The sequence below is a fragment of the Podarcis melisellensis genome (genome assembly GCF_964234715.1).
Source record: "Podarcis melisellensis genome assembly, chromosome: 11".
NCBI classification, from domain to species: domain Eukaryota; kingdom Metazoa; phylum Chordata; class Lepidosauria; order Squamata; family Lacertidae; genus Podarcis; species Podarcis melisellensis.
Window position 1 is genome coordinate 62,820,966 of NC_138543.1, and position 21,317 is coordinate 62,842,282.

Below are 21,317 nucleotides of genomic sequence, written 5' to 3' on the forward strand. Positions count from 1 at the left end.
ACGGCCCTGCCAGGTTGGCCTGCGCCATTCTCTGAGGCTGAGCGAGGCTTGCTTGCCCAGGCAGATGCCAAAGTCCTTCCGGGGCGGCCAGACATGTGGCTCCCACAGGAGCTGCCGGTTGAGCCCTCATCCTGCTTTGCCTGGCATTTTCCGGGGCATTTTCCCTCTGCTGGGATATTAGGCAGCCTTTGTCGCCTTCTTGGCACCTGCGGAAGCCCTTCCTCTCCCAAGGAGCCTTTTGAGATCTTTCCTGCTCTCCATCTGCTTTGAAGTTGTTTCTGAGGTGCTTTGGTTGCTTTCTCACTTTGTGGGCTCTCTGGGAGGAAGGATGGGGCATACATTTAATAATAAATATACTGGGAAGGTTCAGCCCTGCCTCCAACTGAATGAGAGCCAGCAGTGCACCCTGGCTTGCTGCCTTGCTGGTTTTCATTCATCGGGCACCTGGGGCATCCCTCCTGGGCTTGGCACTGGCCTGGCGTGGTGGGTGGGTGGGTGGGGGCTGTCCCAGTGCGATTCTTGACCTGTGCTGTGCTGCCCTGGGGCAAGGAGCTAGTCCTGGCTGAGGTGCCAGCTCCACATCAAGGTAGGGCATGTAGTGCCAGCAGGGGCCACTTGCCCACGTTGCTGGGGCAGAGCAGGGATCCGTTGGCCGTGAAGAGGGATGGAGGGCAGGGGAGATGTTGCTTGCATCCATCTTGGCTGCAGAGCTCTGCTGGAAGTGAGGGCGTAGCGGAGGGATGATTTTCTTTCCCAGGGTGGGGGGCCAGGGTGCTGCTGCCCCTGAGCCAGAGGACCAGGCAGGGCTCTGCCACCGCATCCCTAGGAGGGCTGAAGCAAATAGGAAGGGGGGCATCTTTCAAGGCAGGGGCAGGAGAGGGAAACTGAATTGCAGAGGGTTGAACTAGATGATGTTGTAAACAAAAATCTGCCCCCTTTCCCCCTTATGGGGTATCCAAGAGCCCATATAGAGTCCTTACGTAGCTTCTCTATTGGTAGGAGAAAATAACAGAGGCCAACCAGAGAATATTGAGAAGCAAAGCAGCTTGTAAGCCTGATCTTTATTGATCTGTTGCAACAGGGTCCTCACTCCCCACACGCAGGAGAAGGAGGAGGAACCCAGAACAATGGCGCACAAGGCCTTATATGGACTTTTGAAATTGCCCCCCTGTAGATCAAGACCACCCCCAGAAACATCATACATACATACATCGCAGAAGGGGTGTAGCTCAAGACACACACATCCCAGATACATCATACCTACATCACAGAAAGGGCGATCTACAGCAGAAATCTGAGTGCCTTGTTTATTTCATCTGACAGGTTACCTGTTTAATGGTCACTTGATTGGATTGCCTGGGGAGCCTGGCCAGTCTTTTGTAATGATAAATACTTAGTTCCTGAGCCAGTCACAGGCTCACACCATATCTTAAGCAGGATTAAGAAGGAAAAGACAATGGGGAGGTTTCCCACTTTGACCTTGCAGAGAAATAATTGAGGTCAAATTGTTCAGGACTTTTTTCTGTGGGGTTTTCAGACATGTGGTTTATATATATTTATGTACGTGTTTGATGGGACGCGGGTGGCGCTGTGGGTAAAACCTCAGTGCCTAGGACCTGCCGATCGTATGGTCGGTGGTTCGAATCCCCGCGGCGGGGTGAGCTCCCGTCTTTCAGTCCCAGCTCCTGCCCACCTAGCAGTTCGAAAGCACCCTTAAGTGCAAGTAGATAAATAGGGACCGCTTTACAGCGGGAAGGTAAACGGCGTTTCCGTGTACTGCGCTGGTGCCGGCTGGCCAGAGCAGCTTCGTCACGCTGGCCACGTGACCCGGAAGTGTCTCCGGACAGCGCTGGCCCCCGGCCTCTTAAGTGAGATGGGTGCACAACCCTAGAGTCGGACACGACTGGCCCGTACAGGCAGGGGTACCTTTACCTTTATGTACGTGTTTGCTTGGTACATTTATGAACATTTATTACATATCTAAGACCTTAAAATTCTTATCACACTGCCCTGCCCTTCTCTGCCTCCCTTTTGCTCCAAGGGGCACACTGACCCAGAGGCTCCGAAAGGGGCTGCCTGTGTGATTCTCCTGAGAGGGTCACGCCAACCTGGGGAGATGCCCAGAGCAGCACCTGCCAGGCTGCCTCTGACTCAGGTTTCCAGATTGATGGAGGCACTTAGACTAGAAAGTGTCTGTGTTGGGCATCATTTCACAGACCCTAACCCTTTTCCTTATGGGATATTCCAGAGACCGTATAGAGTCCTTATGTGGGTTCTCCATCGGTCGGAGAAAATAACAGAGGCCAACCAGAGTATATTGAGAAGCAAAGCAGTTAGTAAGCCTGATCTTTATTAAAGGAAATAAACTATTGCAACAGGGTCCCCACTCACCACACACAGGAGGGAGGAGAACCCCGAACAATGGTGCACAAGCCCTATATAGACTTTTGAGATTGCCCACCCTGTAGCTCAAGACCACCCCCCAAAACATCATCCATACATCACAGAAGGAGGCGGTCTCCAGCAGAAATTTGAGAGTGTTGCTTCTCTCCTGTCTGCCAGGATACCTGAGAAGCCCTTACTTGGTTGCATTTTCTGGGTGGCCTGGCCATTCCTTGGAGATGGTAAATACTTCCTGAATCTCTTACGCATATTGAGAGTGATACTTGCCAGGCTGTATTTACAGGGAGGTGTAAGCAGCCCCCACAGTCCAAAGACCACTGGAAAGCTTTCCCCTTTTCCTTCCTCCTTGCAGAGAAATATTTGAGGTCCATTTGGGAGCGTCAAAATGGCTTCAGGATTGTTCTCCTGTACTATTTCAGACATGTCGTTTACATACTTATGTATGTCTTTGCCTTGTATATTTATTAACATGTATGTTTTATTTGAGACCTTAGAATACTTATAAAACTACATCCTTAGAGATATTTGTCCTTAGAGATATCCTTATCCCCCTTTGGCCTGACCCAGCCGTCTCTCCTCATGCTCTTATGGAACTTCCAGCTCCAGAGGCAGTCTATCTGCCGTCCAATCTTCTATGGGGCATCTGGGCACTGGGAGAAGAGGAGCTTGGGTCCCCTGGTGTCCTCTCACACTGTCTCTCTCTCCCTCTGCAGGCGGCGCAGCGGACAGCAAGTCGGTGGTGCGCTACAGCAAGGCCCAGCGCCCAACCACCCTGCCCATCCAGCCCTTTGTGTTCCAGCACCACTTTGCCAAGCAGCCCAGGGCGCGGGCCTTGCACAGCCACTTTGCCGCCAGCCTCTCCCAGCTCTACAGCCGCTCGGCCGCCAGCCAGACTCTCTCCTCCGCCTCCCAGTCCTCGGCCGAGATGGTGGTCCAGGCAGCGGCCCTGGGGCATGGCCAGCGCTCGGCGGACGGGGCGGCCTCCCTGGGGGATGGCTGTGCCAGGAAGCCCGTGCCAGAGACCACACGCCCGTCCCCGCTGGGCAGCTACTCTCCCGTCCGAAGCAACGTGCCTTTTTTCCAGAGCGCGGACTCCTCCTCCTCCTCCTCCTGCTCGCCGGGCAACGAGAGCCACCCGCCCCGGAGCAGGTCTTGCCCGGTCTCTGCCAACCTCCTGCCCACCGGGACTTCCCCTCCCACAGGAAGCCAGGCTGCCAACCTCAGCAGCAACGCCAACGGCACCGCCATGCTGGCCAAGGAGAGCCCCCCGCCCGCGCCCACAAAGGCTCCCGTGCTGCTGCCGGAACTGGATGCCCCCGCACCCGAGCGCCAGCTCCACCGCAGCACCGCCCTGCCTCCCCTGATGCCCCCCGGGCTGATCCTGGCCAGGCCAGGCGACCACGGGGAGCCCCAGTGGCCTCTCGGCTGCAGCGAGGCTCTGGGCGCAGGATCGCTGGGCCCTCGGCCTCTCAATGGTGGGTAGCCAGTCCAGAGATGGTCATGCAGCAGAATGTTGGGGTGTTTGGGGAAAGATCTGGGAGTCTGCATGGGTTTTTTTGGGGGGGCTATGCCATTTTCCTTCATTGCAGGGGGCCCCAAAACACTGGGTGTTGGGGGGAGATATAGGCTGCCGTTATTAGGCTTATCACCCAGCCTGGGTGGGTCCTGCTTTGGGGAACACTGCCTGTGAGTGAGGGTACCCCCATCTCCTCCCTCTGGGGAGCAGCCGGTGGAGGGCAGGGGATGGGTGTGTCTGTCTTTGGCCAAGGACTGGCTCCTATCCTGGGGGTGCACTGACTCCTGTCCTTTCACGCCTCTCCAACTCCCCTCCCTTGGAAAGCCAGGCTGCGCCGGAACTGAGACGCATCCTGCATTGCAGAGGGTGGGCTAGATGACTTTAGGGGGCCCCTTCCAGTTTACAGTTCTAGGATTCTGCAGAATATGCCTGTGTGCATGTGTGCGAAAGGCCTCTGAAGCATTAGGTGGCCGTGGGTCCCTGCAACCTCCTCTGCCCAGCTGCCTCCTGCCCCACCTGCCCCGCTCAGGTGTGCCCTCCAGGTGTGTTTCCCCTGCACCTTTTTGGGGGCTCCACCACTTGAACACCCCGATGCTGATGCTGCTACTAACTGCCTGTCTCTGTTCCTGCCTCCTCCCCTTTGCCCCCCCTGCTTTTCTGCCCCTCTCCTTCTCCCCCATCTCTCCTTCCGGCTGCCCCCTGCCTCATCCCGGGCGCCCCCCCCCCAGCCAACCACCTCTCTCCGCAAGCCCTCAAGTGGCGGGAGTACCGGCGGAGGAACCCCCTGGGCCTGGACCGCATTTCGGGGCTGGCCGGCAGCCTGGACTGGAAGCAGCCGGAGGGCAGGCTGCCCTGGAGGAACCCCATCTTCGAGCTCCCCTTGAGCACGGGCCGCGCCAGCTGCAGACTCAACGGTGAGCCTGAGGCAGCCAGCGAGGGGGGGCTGAAAGGGGGCCTTGGAGGGACCCCCTAGAAGGGCAGGATGGAAGGGGAGGACTCAGCGGCGGGCCATGAATGCCAACCCCCTGTCTCTGAAATCATATACCGTATTTTTCGCTCTATAAGGTGCTCCTGACCATAAGACGCACTAGTTTTTGGAAGAGGAAAACAAGAAAAGCCAGCAAGAGCCGCAGACACACTCGCTCGGTGCGGCTCTTGCAAGATAGAGCGGCTCTTGCTGGCTTTTCTGGGAGGTGGGAGAAGGGACTGACGATCTGCCCTCCATCCCTTCTCCCACCTCCCAGAGCAAGCTGCGCAGCTATCGCTGAAGCCAGCAGACCAAGAGCTGCGCAAAGCCTCTTCAGTGCAAAGCCTCTTCAGCCAGCACAGCAAGAGGGAGAGCTGCACAGCACCTCTTGGTCTGCTGGCTTCCCAGCAAAGCAGGATGAGGGATGGGAAGGAGCCCTTACGGAGCCCCTTCCGTCTCTCATCCTGCTTCGCTGGAAAGCCAGCGACCCAGAAGTACTGCACAGCTCTCCTTCTTGCTGTTCTGGCTTCTGGGATAGCTGCATATCCTGCATTCGCTCCATAAGACGCACACACATTTCCCCTTACTTTTTAGGAGGAAAAAAGTGTGTCTTATGGAGTGAAAAATACGGTATTTATTCCACGTATATCCCACCTTTTCCCACCTAAAAGAAAGGCCTTCTTCGCGCAGTGCAGTGTTGAACTATGGAACTCCCTGTCACAGGTATGGCCACCCACTCGGGTAGATTTAAAAGAGAATTAGACAAATTCATGGAGGATCAATCTCTCCCAGTGGCTACTAGCTATGAAGACCATAGGCTGGATTAAATGGGCTCCCTTTGGCCTGATCCAGAAACAGGGCTTTTCTTTTGCTCTTACAATAACAACAACAACAATAACAATAATAATACAATAATTTTGGATTGCACTCCGCGGTGACCTGGAAGTAATGGAGTGTGTTACTTCTGGGTTTTGGCACTCGCGCATGTGCAGACACTCAAAATGGCATCACGCGCATGCACGGAAACAGTGAATCACAACCTGCAGATGCGCAGGCGTGGGTTGCGTTCACTTCAGGATGCGAACGAGGCTCCAGAACGGATCTCGTTCGCATCCAGAGGTACCACTGTAATAATACCCTGCCCATCTGGCTAGGTTGTGCCAGCCACCCCACGTGTCACAGAGGAGCCGGATCTGACCCTGCCCGTCTCCTTCCCCTCCTCTGTCCCTGCAGGACATTCCCTGAAGCAGCCGCAGCTCAACTACTCCGACTTCTTCCCGGACTATTTCTCCTTGGCGGAAAAGCCCCCGGCTGAATTCTGCCTCTCTCCAGACGGCAACACAGAGTCCATCTCCATCGATCTGCTGCAGAAGAAGGGTGAGGTCCTGGCAGCATCTGTGGGGTGGCAGGCAGGGAAGTGGGGCTGTCTGCTCCCCACCGCCTTGCCCTTCAGCCAAACACAGCTGAGCAAAGGGCTTGGGGGCTCAGTTTGAGTGGCGATGGACACACAACACCCCCAAAGTGTCCCCAAAGTGCATGAGGAGCCCAGATAAAGGAAGGAGAGTGTGGGGAAGAGGGGGCTACCCACTGAGCGACATATAAGGGGCTGGGGGCCTCCACCTGCATGCACGTTTTTTGCTGCGTCACAACAACAAGGACCTGGGAGAGACCAGGGTTCGAATCCCCTTCCAGCCACATGAAGCTCACTGGGCGACCTTGGGCCAGCCGCTGCCTCTCTCAGCCCAACCTGCCTCGCAGGGTTGTTGTTGAGGAGGATGTTGTAAATGAAAATCTGCCCTTTTTCCCTTCTGGGGTACCCAAGAGCCCATATAGAGTCCTTACATAGGTTCCCCATTGGTTGGAGAAAATAACAGAGGCCAACCAGAGAATATTGAGAAACAAAGCAGCTAGTAAGCCTGATCTTTATTGATCTGTTGCAACAGGGTCCTCACTCACCACACGCAGGAGGGAGGAGAACCCTGAACAATGGTGTGCAAGCACTTATATAGACATTTTAAATTCCCTGCCCTGGAGCTCAAGGACACCCCCCCCCGATACATCATCCCTACATCACAGAAGGGGTGTAACCCAAGACCACCCCCTACATACCTACATCACAGAAAGGGCGGTCTACAGCAGAAATCTGAGTGCTTTGTTTACTTCCTGTCTGCCAGGTTACCTGTTTAATGGTCTCTTGATTGGATTCCCTGGGGAGCCTGGCCAGTCTTTTGTAATGATAAATACTTAGTTCCTGAGCCAGGTCAGGCTCACCCTGTTCATACACAGACACACCCTTAAGACAGGATTTGTGAAGGAAAAGACAATGGGGAGGCATTTCCAGTTTGCCCTTGCAGAGAAAACATTTGCTCAGTTTAGGAATAAAAATGGTTTCAGGTTGGTCTTCCTGTGCTGATCTGTGTATGTGCTTGGTTGGTACACTTATGAACATTGAACATATATCTAAGACCTCCAAATTCCTATCACAAGGGGGGGCACCGCCTTGAGCTCCTGGGAGAAAGAGATGAGAAACAAACAAATGAATAAAATTATAATCTCTCCCCCGCCTCCCGCTTCAGCTACCGGCAGTTGTGGGAGATGGCCTGTGTGGGGAGAGTTAGCGCTCCAGCGCATGGGCCAGATCCAATCACTTCCTCCCCTCCCGGCACAGAACGAGTCTTTGGGAAATTTGGTCCTTTCTAGTTTATCTGAGTGGTCCATCTTTGCATGTTGCAGATGGCAGCAGCCTCACTCAGGCACTGAAGCTCTTGAACACATTTGGGGGCTGAACCTCACCCCCAATCTGGGCTCTCTCTCTCTCTCTCTCCTACTCAAGCGTAGGGGACAGGCAGGCCACCTCTTCTGTTGCAACTGGGCAGGAATTCCTGCTGGCTCCTGGAACCAGGATTCTCCCAGAGTTCTCAAAGATAATAGAGGCAGCAGGATTACACCCTCAGATCTCCAGGTTTCCTGCATTTCAGGGGGGCGAGGGACACACCAGATGGAGCTCTGCAATTCTAGGATTCTTGGAGTTTTATCCAAGAAGGAAACTTCTGAGGAAGGCCTTCCTGGAACCTTCCCTGCAGTGTGGGGCAGGCGAGGGATGCATGGCGAGGGCCCTCACCCACCTGCCCTCTTTTTTCGCCCCCCCAGGTCTCGTCAAGGCGATCAACATGGCTGTGGATTTGATTGTGGCGCATTTTGGGACCAGCAGGGATCCTGGGGTGAAGGTGAGATCCTTCTTTTCTCCCTCTGCCTCCCCTCCCCTTCCTTGGGTCTAGGTCACCAGGAGCAGCCAGGATCCTCCAGGGGCTCCCAAAGCCCTTCCCTGCCTTTCAAGACATTGCCGCCACCATCGCTTGCGGCCCCCACAGCCCTTGTCCCTTTAGCGCAAGTAGGAAGAGCCTGTCCTGGATCAGGCCAACGGCCCACCTAGTCCAGCATCCTCTTCTCACAGTTGCCTGTGAGGAACCTGTGCGAATGTTCAGGGATGCAGGAGAGGATATATTGTCTGATTACAGCCTTTCCAACTTGTGTTAACAAGTTTCACAATTTAGCAGAGTAACATTCCCCTTTTTAAACTTGCAGCGGATGCGTTTGCTCAGGCTCGCTAAAGCCTCTATAATAACTGTTCTGGTATTTTCCCCGTATTCCCTCATAAAAGATAAGACACGACACAGTCTTCTCTAAAAGTATAAAAAGGGAAAAAAATTTCCTTCCAGTAGCACCTTAAAGACCAACTAAGTTAGTTCTTGGTATGAGCTTTCGTGTGCATGCACACTTCTTCAGATACACTGAAACAGAAGTTTCCAGACCCTTCTATATAGTGAGAAGGTGGGGAGGGGTATTACTCAGAAGGATGCTGGGAATGGGTGATTGGCAGCTATATAGAAGGGTCTGGAAACTTCTGTTTCAGTGTATCTGAAGAAGTGTGCATGCACACAAAAGCTCATACCAAGAACTAACTTAGTTGGTCTTTAAGGTGCTACTGGAAGGAAATTTTTTTGTTTTGACTATGGCAGACCAACACGGCTACCTATCTGTAACCAGTATAAAAAGGTTTACTCACACATCATTCTGTTCACAATCGGATCCCAGAAAGCAGACTTAGCTTAGAAAAGTAACATACACCTGGAAACTATCTCATAAGGAGACAGTCCCTTTGTCCTCTCTGGGCTGGAGGCCAAGAGAGCATCTTTGGCTAAGCAGATGTTGCTTCTTTGATGCATGTAGTCACAGAAAGAGAGATGGCTGCCCTGACCTGTGCTTTTGTCGTTACCTGCACAGGTGAGGCCACGCCCACCTCTAGTCACATGCAGAGGAAGTCTGTCTCAGCCCAGAAGGAAACAGGAAGTTGACCTGCTGGCTGGACAAACATTCCTCCCCATGTGTAAACATGCTCACTCTAGGAATGTTGTACTTGACTGCTCTTGTGTTTCACATCCCACAGAACCAGCAAGCAGGGTGTTCTCTTAACCCTCTTTTAAAGCCATCACTGCCTCCAGTGGGAGGGAGTTCCATAGCTTCACTCTGTGTTGCGTGAAGCAGTTGTTCCTGCTGGCAAAGTGCTTCCTTTTCTCCCTCCCGAGTATTCCAACGCTCAGCTTCGTTAATGATCAGGAGAGCAGTGGGCAAGTGGGGAGACCAGGCCAGGGCATCCCATGGTTTGCCAGGTCCCAGGTCAGCTCCCCAAAAGGAGCCCTTTGTGAGTCAGGATCTGGACCCCTCCCTCTCCTTGAGGAGAAGCCTTTCTTGCAGCAATCCTGGGCAAAGCTTCATAGGAAAACCTGGCAGGAGAGTAGGAACCCAAGCCTATTGAATCCCAGGCTGTGGGTGCAAGGGGACTCTGCAGAATCTTGAAAAACAATGCAGTCATACCTCTTGTTATGTTTGCTTCAGGTTGCGCGTTTTCAGGTTGTGTCTCATGGCAACCCAGAAGAACCGGAAAGGGTTACTTCTAGGTTTCGCCACTCGCTGATGCACAGACGCGCAAAATGACGTCATGCGCATGTGCAGAAGCGGCGAATTGCAACCCATGCATGTGCAGACACGGGGTGCCTTCCTTTCAGGTTTGAATGGGGATCTGGAAGGGATTTCGTTTGCAACCAGAGTTGGAGATGTTTAGCCTGGGGAAGAGGAGACTGAAGGTGGGACAACACACGGGCGGGAAATGCTATAAACAAATCAGAAATTAGATCGTTATAACAAAAGGGGGGGAACCCTATGGAAAAACACGTATAAAAATTCTCTGCTCTCTGGCGCCATCTGGTGTGCGCATGTTTATAGCACATTCAAACAGTTGTGTCCTTGCTGAGTCCTGAGAGGAGATCTCAGGGGCTGCCACAGGGAAGATGGAGCCAGCTTCTTTTCTCCTGCTCTGTACGGTAGCACCAAAACCAGTGTGGTGGACTTTCCTCCACTGGAGGTTTTTAAAACAGAGCTTGGCTGGCCATCTGTCAGAGATGCTTTAGCTGCAATTCCTGCACTGCAGGGGGTTGGGCTTGAGGACCAGATAGATCAGTCAGTAGAGCATGAGACTTAATCTCAGGGACACGGGTTCGAGGTCCCCCTTGGCCCAAAGATCCCTGCGATGCAGGGGGTTGGCCTGGATGACCCCTGGGACCCTTCCAGTTCTGCAATTCTGTTATTCTATGACCATCCCCCTCTGCCAGTGGGAAATGTGTTTTGCAGCAGGAGGGTTTTGTTTCCCAGAGACGGGTGTGTTTGGCAAGGGAGCCTCGCCTGTTCCTGGAAAGGCTGAGACATCTGCAGCCGCATGACCCTGCCCTGTTCCTCAAACTGCCTCCAGCTGCCCCCCCTCCAGGGTTTATGTATCGCTTATTTATAGTAATCCTGAGGATTTGCAGCCAAGACAGGTCACAGCCTTGAGCATCTCTTAACGCTGCGGAGCTTGAGGCTTCTGCAGTTTGGTCTGGGCCGAGTTCAAGTCTGGTTTCTCCGTAATCTTACTGCTCTAATCCTGCCTTATCTGGTGGGGGCGGAAACCCTGACCTGGGGGGGGGGGGAGAGAGCTTGCAAGGAGACGCAAGGAATCGAGCACACTGACCAAACAGGCTGGGCGGGGGGCGTTGCTCCAGACCCCCCTTGACTCATTGTGTAGCCTCCTCTGCAGGGGTGTTGTGCATCATCGGTCTGGGGGAAAGTGCTCTGGGGTGCATCCTGTGCGAATGTTCAGGGATGCAGGAGAGGATATATTGTTTGATTACAGCCTTTCCAACTTGTGTTAACAAGTTCCACAATTTAGCAGAGTAACATTCCCCTTTTTAAACTTGCAGTGGATACGTTTGCTCAGGCTTGCTAAAGGCTCTATAATAACTGTTCTGGTATTTTCCCCTTATTCCCTCATAAAAGATAAGACACGACACAGTCTTCTATAAAAGTATAGAAAGGTTTACTCACACATCATTCTGTTCATAATAGGATCCCAGAAGGCAGACTTAGCTTAGAAAAGTAACATACACCTGGAAACTATCTCTTAAGGAGACAGTCCCTTTGTCCTCTCTCGGCTGGAGCATCATTAGAGAGCATCAAACAGGATGAATCTGAGCCAGGTCAGATTTATTGACCTGCCTACCGCAGGAACACTTTGTCTCTCTGACTCTTTCTCACCTTTAAACCAGAGATCATAGAATCACAGAATTGGGAGGGACCCCTAATTCTCCTCTAGTCCAACCTGCAGCAGTGAGTTCCACAGGCTTAGGTTCGGAAGGTCAAACAAGACTACAGCCAAGAAATTGAAGCAAACCAGCGGCCTGAAGGCCTGATCTTTATTGTTGCAACAAAATTCCAAACTACACCATAGAAGAAGCGGAGAGTAGCCCCAAACAGTGAGTTATGTCAGTTTTTAAAAGTTCCCCAAAGTTTCCCATAATACATTTCCAGAAGCATCATCAAGACATCACAGAGATGTCACAGAAAAGGTGTGGTCTCAGGTAGAACCTGAGATCCAGGCATGGCCAAGTCACTCAAATACAGTCTTTCAGGCTTACTCCATCAAAGTACAAAGGAAAGTATTTACGGTTCCCTGGTCCCTGAGTCAAGTCAAATAGACCCCTTTGTCTTATCTGGGCTTCATCCTACTATGGGACTTTAAAAGGGGGTTAAGAGAACACCCTGGGTTCGAATCCTGCTTGCTGCTGTTCCTTAAATTTATTTATTTTATTATCTTACGCATATCCACATTCATTTAGTTTGCTCATTTAATTATCTACTTTAAATATATACTCTTGTGAAACTGCAGGTTATTACAATAATCCTGCTAATGCTTTTATCTGTTTGCAATTATATGTAAATATTCAATACATAAACCATTTCCATTCTTTTATAAAAAGTTTGTTATCTTGATTTCTTATTCTTCCGGTAAGTTTCACCATTTCTGCATATTTCATAAGTTTTTGTATCCATCCTTCCTTTGCTGGGACTTCTGCTACTTTCCACTTTTGGGCAAGTAGCATTCTTGCTGCTGTAGTAGCATACATAAATAAATTTCTATACAATTGAGGTAGTTCTATCCCTATGATTCCCAAAAGAAAAGCTTCTGGTTGTTTTTTTAAAATAAAATTATTTTGAACATCCTTTTCAATTCATTGTATATCATTTCCCAGCAAGCTTTTTTTAAAAAAATATTTTTAATTAATTTTCCAAAAACAACAAAAAGTAAAAAACAACAATACATATTCAAACATAGAAAGAAATAGTTGACTTCCCCCTATTCCTTTCCCTGGTTCTATTGTTTATCATCATACCACATGTCCATTTAAAATTATAAAATCATTTAATTATAAAATCATTAAAATTAGTTATTGTCCAGCCATAATGTCTTTACAAGTATTTTTAAAATCCTGCTAATATATTAACCTGTGTCCATTGCTGCTTCTGTAGACATGCAATAAAGTCCTTCCAATCTTCTTTAAATTCATTGTCATCTCTTTCTCTCAATTTCAAAGTCAATTTTGCCGCTTCAGCACATTCCATTAATTTCACTTGGCAGTCTCCTTTAGCTGAGACACCTTCTTCTTTCCAGCGTTTCCCAGTTAGCTTTAACCTTCCTACCAGGCCACCCCATGTGGTCAAGGGAACCTTCTTTCTCTGCCGTCCTCTGATTCTCTCCCCTCCTTTCTCAGGCCAAACTGGGGAACAGCTCCGTCAGCCCCAACGTGGGGCACCTCATCCTGAAGTACCTGTGCCCGGCCATCCGGGACGTGCTGAGCGACGGGCTCAAGGCCTACGTCCTGGACGTCATCATCGGCCAGAGGAGGAACATCCCCTGGAGCGTGGTGGAGGCCTCCACCCAGCTGGGTAGGCAATGCAGGGGTCCCGGGGGGCAGTGGCGTAGCAAGGCCAGGTGGTACCCGGTGCAGAAAATTTCTTGTCATCATTGAAATTTATTTATTTATTTTGCCTGCAAAAATGGTTTGACTTTATTTCACTTTATTTCATATTTTCTTACAAAGAAATGTGGATTCTGGGCCTCTGATAACAAGTAGGCAACTGTGGACAGATATTTAAATCTACAGGATGGCTTGTGTTTTGGCTTGTGTTATTTTATTTTATTTATAGACCGTGATCTACTCCCAATATAAAAAAACTAGCAGTGAACTAGCAAAAGTTGTTGAGGGAGGCAGCCTCATGTTTGCTTCATCGACGACTATTTATTTCAAGATTTATGCAAAAGAAAACCCAAACCTCAAAGTGATTTACAGAAAGAGTTTAAACAATAAACTGATGAGAAAAATTAGCAGCAACTTTTGAAGACTTTCAAAAAGTTGAAATAGCAATAAACTGAAAACAGATTAAAACTGGCATCACCCTTAAGCCGAGAGCCCCCCCCTTCCAGACCTGTGGGGGCATCCTTGCCAGCCCCTCCCTCCCTGGAGGCTCTCTGGGAGGTGGGGAGCTCTCCCTGGGTGCCAGCCTCTCCCAGCCCTTCCCCTGGGTCCCGGGCCGGGTTCCCTCGCAGGCTGGGTGCTCTGCCTGACCCCCAGCTGACTGTCTCTTGGGGATGTTGTGTTGCAATACCTGCCTTGCAGGGGGTTGGACTAGATGACCCTGGGGTCCCCTCCAGCGCTGCACTTCTGTGATTCTCCCGTTCCTCCCCAGGCCCCTCCACCAAGGTCCTGCACGGCCTCTGCAGCAAAGTCAGCCAGTACCCGGAGCTCACCAGCCACTCCATGCGCTTCAACGCCTTCATCCTCGGCCTCCTCAAGTAAGCGCTGCTTCCGCCATCTCACGCCAGCCCTTTGGGGTGGGCCCACGGGGGGCGGGCGGGCGGGGGGGGGGAGAATGTGAGGGAAACGAGCAAATCTCCAGGGCGCCACCCCCCACAACAAAGCTAAACGCTCCCAAAGTCTGCGGTTTACCTGTGGTTTCTGCATTGCAGGGGTTGCGCCTTGGGGTCCCTTGCAACTCCACATATATGTGATTCCAAGGGGGGAAGGCGAGGGGTTCCATGGAGCCCCCACCCCTTGGCTGCTGCCTCATAGGAGACTTTTGTGCTTTAAAGCCAAGCCTGAAGACTTGGGGAATCTCCATCTCTCCGTGAGAGAGACTTTTCTGCCACCTCACAAACCGGAACTCGGGTCTGATTCTTGCATAACTTTCTGGCCAGCCAAAACTCCCATGGGGGCCTTTCCCCACAGCGCTGGTCCCCACATGGCAGCGGGGCTTTCCTTGGGGGCTCCTGTGACGCCAGAAACTTCTGTCATCAGCCTGCCTTGCTTCTGAGTTTGGCAGCTGGGGTGTCCTTCCTGCCAGGCCCACACTTGTGGGTCCTGGACATGAGACTGACCGACTCTCAGCCTCTCTCTCTCTCTGCTTTCTCCTCCAACAGCATCCGGTCCCTGGAGTTCTGGTTTAACCACCTCTACAACCACGAAGGTAAGAAGAGGCGGCTGGGAGTGGGGGGGCAGGTGGCCGGCATCCGAATGTAATGGTTGGGATCTTGGCCACTGGGGAGGGAGTCAGGCACTCGTACTCCGCAGCTCCCCCAGGAGGCAGGGATGGCCACCAACTTGGATGCCTCTAAAAGAGGATCAGGCCAGTTTGTGGAGGCAGTGGTGTAGCAGGGGTTGCCAGTGACCGGGGCAGGGAAGCCACTGAGGCTGCAGGAGTGCCCCCTCAGAGCCAAGCAGGGCTCTGCTGCACCACCCACCCACCCACCCGCCTGTGTCGTGGGGGGGGGGGCTTCCTTTTCTCTCTTGGAATGTCTGATGCCCTGATACTTACCCTGTTTCCCTGAAAATAAGACAGTGTCTTCTATTAATTTTTGCTCCCAAAGAAGCGCTAGGTCTTATTTTCAGGGGATGCCTTATTTTTCCATGAAGAAGAATACGGCACACATTGATTGTCTAATTGTGAGTCAGCCAGACTCCGTCAGGGCAGAGCGAGCAGCAGGCGGCAGCTTGTCTTGGCGGCAGCGAGGGCTCTCTGATTTAAAGGGACCTCACACTGCCTGAACAGCTCCGGCTGCGCTGCGGCCAATCAGTGAGCTGCACGGCGGCACCCGCCACTACGGTCCAGAGGAGTCAGACACCTTATGGTAGCTTTGGGGGCCATATATTCCGGGGAGGCCTTATGTTCGGGGGGGCTTATTATCGGGGAGGTCTTATTTTGGGGGGGATGCCTTATGCCCTGTATCCCCAAAATAAGACCTCCTTCCAGTTTTGCCTCTCGCTGTAAAATAAGACCTAGTGCATCTTTGGGAGCAAAAATTAATATAAGACACTGTCATACTTTCGGGAAAACAGGATATTACAGCGAGAGGCAAAACTGGAAGTAGGTCTTATATTCGGGGGATGTCTTATTTTCGGGGAAACAGGGCAGGAGAAAGGCTTCTGGTTTTTTTTGGTAAACGTTAATTTGAGCATCTTTTCAAATTCATGGTATATAAGTTCCCCGAAGCTCTTTATTTATGTTTTACAACTCCACCACATGTGGACTGAATGACCCAATGACAACCCGCGGTTCTCCCTCTCGCTGTCTCCCTCTCCCTGCAGACATTGTGCAGGTGCACTACCAGCCGGTGGGCTTCCTCTCGCTGTCGCACGGCGTGTGCCAGGGCCTCTTTGAGGAGCTGCTCCTCCTCCTCCAGCCCCTCTCGCTGCTCCCCTTCAGCCTGGACCTCCTCTTTGAGCATCACCTGCTGCAGATGGGCAAGGAGCAGCAGCAGCAGAAGGAGATGCTCCGCGTCCAGCAGGGCCTGGTCCTCTCGGCCCACTCCACCCTCCAGCTCATGAGGAGCCGGGGGGCAGCAGCAGCAGCCATGGGGGCCGGCGGCGGCACCAACAGCACCACCAGCGGCAGCCTGGAGAGGAGCGTTGGCGGCTGGGCGGCGGCGGAGCAGGACCGCGGCCGAGAGAGCCATGGGGGACCCCCGGTGAAGGCAGCAGAAGAAAGGGTCAAAGGCGAGGGGGCCCCATCGGTGGCGCTCCCCGAGAAGGAAGCAGAGTCAGCGCGGTGGAAGGGGCCCCCCGAGCCCAAGAAAGACAAGCAGGCCAGCTGGTGGTACCAGCTGATGCAGAGCTCCCAGGTCTACATCGAAGGGTCGGCGGAAGGGGCTCGCTTGGCCCGCTACGAGCGCAGGAAGAAGGGGGTGGCAGGGGGGACGCCCCGGCCGGCTGAGCCCAAGAAGGGGCCTCCTCCGCGGGAGGGGGTGGTGGAAGGGGCTGAGGCCTGCCCCATCGCAGAGGTGCCCCTCCAAGACAGACCCCCGGCGGATGTGGCAGCGACAGGGACTGAGCCTCGGTGGAAGGCAGAGACCCCCCCTGCCCGGGAGGCAGCGAAGGAGAAGACCCTCCGGCCGTTCTGGATGGGCAGCCCCCCGGACTCAGTGCTGACGGAGCTGAAGCACACCAGGGAGAAGGACGCGGTGCCAGCCCCAAACCTGGGGGGTCCCCAGGAGGACAACGGCACCCCCAAGTGGGGGCACCTCTTTGGTTCCCGAAAGGCACCCAAGGAGCCCAAGCAGGCCAACAGGTAGGTGGGGTGGGGGCAGCAACCTGGGGGTGCAGGAGGGTCTGGTGGTTTGGGTGTGCCCTAGAGCAACCAGGGATGGGCAGAGACCCCAAAGGCTGGGAATAAGAGAAGGGGGTCTCCGTGGCACTTTGACCTCAGGCTTTTTGCAAAGAAGGTGCCACTGGCCTGGAGGTCTTTGAGCTGATAGTACAGTGCTCCCTTGGTTCTCAAACTTAATCCGTTCCAGAAGTCTGTTCCAAAACCAAAGTGTTCCAAAACCAAGGCATGCTTTCCCATAGAAAGTAATGTAAAATGAATTAATCCAGACTTTTTAAAACAACCCCTAAAATAGCAATTTAACATGAATTTTACCATCTAATGAGACTATTGATTCATAAAATGAAAGCAATAAAGAATGTACTGCAGTCACACAATCAATCAATCAGTAGCTGAACTGGGCTCCACACAGTCACAAAAACAAAACAAAAAAGCCGCAAAAACAAAAACGCAAAATAAATAGCAAAAGCAGACAGACTTCAGCGTGGCACTCAAAACGGGACACATTCGACTTCCGAAAAAAGTTCGCAAACCGGAACACTTACTTTCGGGTTTGCAGTGTTTGGGTTCCAAGCTGTTTGAGTACCAAGGCATTTGAGAACCAAGGTACCACTGCATCTGAGATTGTGGGGTGCAGAAAGGGAGTCCCAAGGACACTGCCCCCCCCATTGTGCCAATATCTCTGGCAATAATGACGAGGCTGAAACAGAGGAGGAAGCAGGTGAAGGTCACTCCAAACAAGGGCACAGTCTGCTCTTCTTTTCTCTGGGGTGTTTATCTCCCGCTTCTCCTTCAAGGAGGCAGGCATGGCTTTCTGCCTTCCTGCTTTATCCTCACAACAACCCTGAGTGGCTGAGTGGGGATTTGCACCCTGCTCTCTCCCAGGTCCTAGTCCAGCGCTCTCACCGCTGCGCCACATTGCCGCTTGTCCTTCGAAGGAGCCCGATTGCTGCCCTGGCACCGCCCTGGGATGGCAGTGGCCCCCCAAGGGCAGCCTCCCTCCCTGCAGCTGCTCTCCTGAGCCACCCCAGTTCAGGGCTGCTGGTGCAAGGCCGGGGGGGGGGCAGATCCAGGTGTATCTTTTGCACCGGGGACATTTCAGAATGGAAACGGAAAAGAAGGTTGAGCAGGCAAAGGTGGGAATGCGTAAAACTATAGATGTTTCTGTGTCTTCATCAAGCAGCACTGGATTAAGACCTTCAAAGGCCCTAAGCACATAAAAGATTTCATCCCCCCCCCCATATATCTAATTCAAAATACAAACAAGAACAAACCCTCAAATAAAATTTTATTTTTTGAAATGAAACAAAACCTACAGTGAGATGGAAAATAATGTTCATTTCCGTGCATTTGTATTTGAAAACTTTTCTCTTACTTGTTGTTTATGAATAGATGTTATTAGGATTTATACAGGGAAATACAAAACTTAATATCATATCTCTGGGGTTTTGGGTCCAAATCAAAATATTGATTTGGATTCAATAAAACTCGTAGAGAAAAAGAAATGCAGGAAATATAGAAAGGCAGAGAGTGAGATAAAGAAGAAATAGACAAGAGATTTAAAAGGTGGGAGAATAATAAAGTTCAAACGTTAAAGAACTTCCAATTCTTCATTTGACTGCTGCATATAAGCAATACAGTCATACCTCATGTTGTGTCCGCTTCAGGTTGCGTTTTTTCGGGTTGCGGACTGCCCAAACCTGGAAGTACCAGAACAGGTTACTTCCGGGTTTCGGCAGTCACGCATGCACAGAAGCGCTACATTGCGCTTTGCAGAAGCACAGAAGCGCAACCTGTGCATGCACAGACGCGCAAACACGGGTTGCGAATGCTGCGGGTTGCGAAGGTGCATCCTGCACAGAGCACGTTCGCAATCCGAGCACCCACTGTATTCCCATCCCTACAAAGCTACTTTCTATAAGCAAATATTATCTTCCTTCCTCAAATCCAAATGCCATTATTTCAAAACATCTATGAGAAGTTTCCAGTCTCCCATAAATGTTAAGAATGACTTTTCTCTGCTTAAGCATGCCGGTTTTTCCATCTCAGCCATTCTCCCATCGCTGGTAGTGAGAAGTCCTTCCATCTCTGTGCATATAAAAGTCTCGCCCCTGGAATTGAAGCAAAGCTCCAGAGACCTTTTCTAACTGTGTAGCTGGAAGTCCCACTTCCGGTGAGCTCGGGCGGTGTGCTAGCAGCCTCTTCTCTGCACTCCTGCTGGAAGAGATAGTTGGGTGGCACTTATGGCGGCTAGGAAGCATTTCCTCCTACTTTTTCTAATTGCAAAGCCTGTGCTCAGATCCTCAAAACTAACCTTATGTCACACATCCGCTTCTGTACTTAGTTCTGCCTCGTTGCAGAGTTCTTATGTTGGGATTTTTAATGTACAGCAATTGTGACCATTAATGTTGAAAATCTGGCAATGGGAAATTTCTGTGGTGCCCCCTTCCTTTGATGACCCAAGGACAAGCTTCTTTTGCTGAATGCTTAATCCAGCCCTGCTGTCCAGGCTGAACCCACAGGGTATGGCGCGCTGAACCCCGATATTTCCCCAACAGCTGCCTCTCGTGTTATTTCTGTCGTTCTCTGATCCGCCCACTGGTCTTGTCTTCCTTCTCCCTTTCCAGGCTGCCCTCTGGCTGGCTGAGCCTGGACCGCTCCGTGCTGCAGCTGATGGCACAGACAGTGGGGGCCACGGTGTGGAGAGAGGCTTCCTCGGAGCCTGAGCGGCTGGCGCCGGAGCCTCCTCCCGCACATCCCAAGCAGCCACTGCCGGACAGGGGAGGCTCCCCCGAGACACCCTGGTGAGGGATACTGCGGGGCAACAGGGGGTGGGGGCAGCCACAGGGCTGGGGGGCCAGGGTCTGTCTCAAGGATGCTCAAGCTAGAAGGCTTTTTGGGGGAGTTTCTCAGAGGCCCAGGACCTCCCCCCTCTGGGACCCCTCAGGCTTGTGGTCCTGGCAACCAGTCCAAGGGTCTCATGGAAAGCCCTGCAGGGGCGAGAACTGAGCCCCCGGCCTGGGCGGGGAGCAGAGGCCAGGATCTCTTGAGGGGGTGAGGGGTCTGGGCTCAAAAGCAACCTCAGGTGAGGGAAGGAGAGCATTTGTGAACCTCAGGGTGCTGATAGGCCCCCCCCATGAAGCCAGGAGTCTGGTGAGAGTGTGAGTGCAGAGATGCTTGAGGTTGCTCAGCCCATCATAGTCCTTCTCTCTGACAAGCTTCCTTTATGGTTTGCCCCCAGGCCTTGTGGCCGATGGAAGTGGCCCCAGAGGCAGCTGGTGGGCTGTGGCCGTTGTGCCCTGTGGGAGGGGAGGACCCCTCGTCTGTGCAGAACCCCCTCCATGCTGCCCCTCCTCCAACAGTCGGTGGTGACCATGCAATCCCGGAATGTCACAGTTGGAAGGGAGCCCCGGGAAACATCTAGTCCAGCATCTACCAGGCAGAAATGACAGCTGAAAAAATGGGGGACCAGGTGTGCAGCCTGGGAGTCATTTTGGACTCACAGCTGTCCATGGAGGCACAGGTTAATTCTGTGTCCAGGGCAGCTGTTTACCAGCTCCATCTGGTACACAGGCTGAGATCCTCCCTGCCCGTGGACTGTCTCGCCAGAGTGGTGCATGCTCTAGTTATCTCCTGCTTGGACTACTGCAATGCGCTCTATGTGGGGCTACCTTTGAAGGTGACCCGGAAACTAATTAATCCTGCTAGACTGGTGACTGGGAGCGGCCGCCAAGACCATATAACACCTGTCTTGAAAGACCTACACTGGCTCCCAGTACGTTTCCGAGCACAATTCAAAGTGTTGGTGCTGACCTTGAAAGCCCTAAACGGCCTCGGTCCAGTATCCCTGAAGGAGCGTCTCCACCCCCATCGTTCAGCCCGGACACTGAGGTCCAGCGCCTTCTGGTGGTTCTCTCCCTGCAAGAAGCCAAGTTACAGGGAACCAGGCAGGGGGCCTTCTCGGTAGTGGCACCCACCCTTCGGAACGCCCTCCAACCAGATGCCAAAGAAATAAACAACTATCTGACTTTTGGAAGGCAACTGAAGGCAGCCCTGTTTAGGGAGTTTTTAATGTTTGATTCTATTTTTCATATTCTGTTGTGAGCTGCCCAGAGTGGCTGGGAAAACCCAGCCAGATTGGCAGGGTATAAATAATCGATTATTGTTGTTGTTGCAGGGCATAAATAATCAATTGTTTGTCAGTGTTTGAAAAAAAAAAGGTTCTGACCTCCTTTTCACTCCTTTGCCTGGTCCTCAGACCTTATTTGGCACAAAGAGTCCTTAAGAAAGAGTACTTTGCCGAATGCTGCTTTTATCCTTAAAAAGTCTTCTTCAACCACGACCGACAGCTTCTATAAACACCAAACGCAACCAGCTTTCTACCCTCCAACCAGCCCACACCAC

The 21,317-nt window shown here is 52.2% G+C and overlaps 1 protein-coding gene across 3 annotated transcripts in view; it reads left to right on the top strand.

The window, feature by feature from the left end:
- The window catches only part of RUSC2 (RUN and SH3 domain containing 2), a 56,606-nt gene that overhangs the window by 33,629 nt on the left and 1,660 nt on the right, over window positions 1–21,317 (top strand). For 2 of the 3 annotated variants that reach the window (XM_081929545.1, XM_081929546.1), the window contains exons 3-11: window positions 3,117–3,878; window positions 4,648–4,833; window positions 6,120–6,263; window positions 8,037–8,113; window positions 13,028–13,202; window positions 14,004–14,109; window positions 14,734–14,780; window positions 15,899–16,877; window positions 19,541–19,717. In XM_081929545.1, the coding sequence (XP_081785671.1) occupies window positions 3,117–3,878; window positions 4,648–4,833; window positions 6,120–6,263; window positions 8,037–8,113; window positions 13,028–13,202; window positions 14,004–14,109; window positions 14,734–14,780; window positions 15,899–16,877; window positions 19,541–19,717 (2,653 nt within the window). The remainder of the gene's footprint in view (window positions 1–3,116; window positions 3,879–4,647; window positions 4,834–6,119; window positions 6,264–8,036; window positions 8,114–13,027; window positions 13,203–14,003; window positions 14,110–14,733; window positions 14,781–15,898; window positions 16,878–19,540; window positions 19,718–21,317) is intronic. The other variant, XM_081929547.1, reaches the window with a different exon arrangement.